At 74.3% G+C, this 288-nt stretch overlaps 1 protein-coding gene across 1 annotated transcript in view; it reads right to left on the bottom strand.

Annotated features, from left to right (window-relative positions):
* Nucleotides 1-288, bottom strand: part of TULP4 (tubby like protein 4) — a 126,774-nt gene that overhangs the window by 9,394 nt on the left and 117,092 nt on the right. The window contains exon 13 of the mRNA XM_009319163.1: nt 109-288. Within this exon, the coding sequence (XP_009317438.1) occupies nt 109-288 (180 nt within the window). The remainder of the gene's footprint in view (nt 1-108) is intronic.

Here is a 288-nt window from a genome sequence, read left to right on the forward strand (position 1 = left end):
GGGTGGGGGGTGCGGGGGGGGTGCGGCCCAGCTCTCCCCCCGCCAGCGCCCCTGCCCCAGGGCTGGGAAAGCGGCCTGGCACCCCTGGGAAGGGTCCCGCCCCCTCACCCCCCGCTTCTGCCGGTGGATTGGCCAGCACGTCCAGCTGCACGTTCTGATTGGCCAGCAGCGACTGGACCAGGCCAATGCTCTGCGTGGGTGACATGGCCTGGGCCGAGCTGTGGATGGGGGCGATGGGGATGTTGACGGTGCACGGCGGGCTGCTGGCGGGGGCACCGGGGGCGCCGG

Source organism: Pygoscelis adeliae, unplaced genomic scaffold (genome assembly GCF_000699105.1).
Source record: "Pygoscelis adeliae isolate BGI_AS28 unplaced genomic scaffold, ASM69910v1 Scaffold172, whole genome shotgun sequence".
NCBI lineage: Eukaryota > Metazoa > Chordata > Aves > Sphenisciformes > Spheniscidae > Pygoscelis > Pygoscelis adeliae.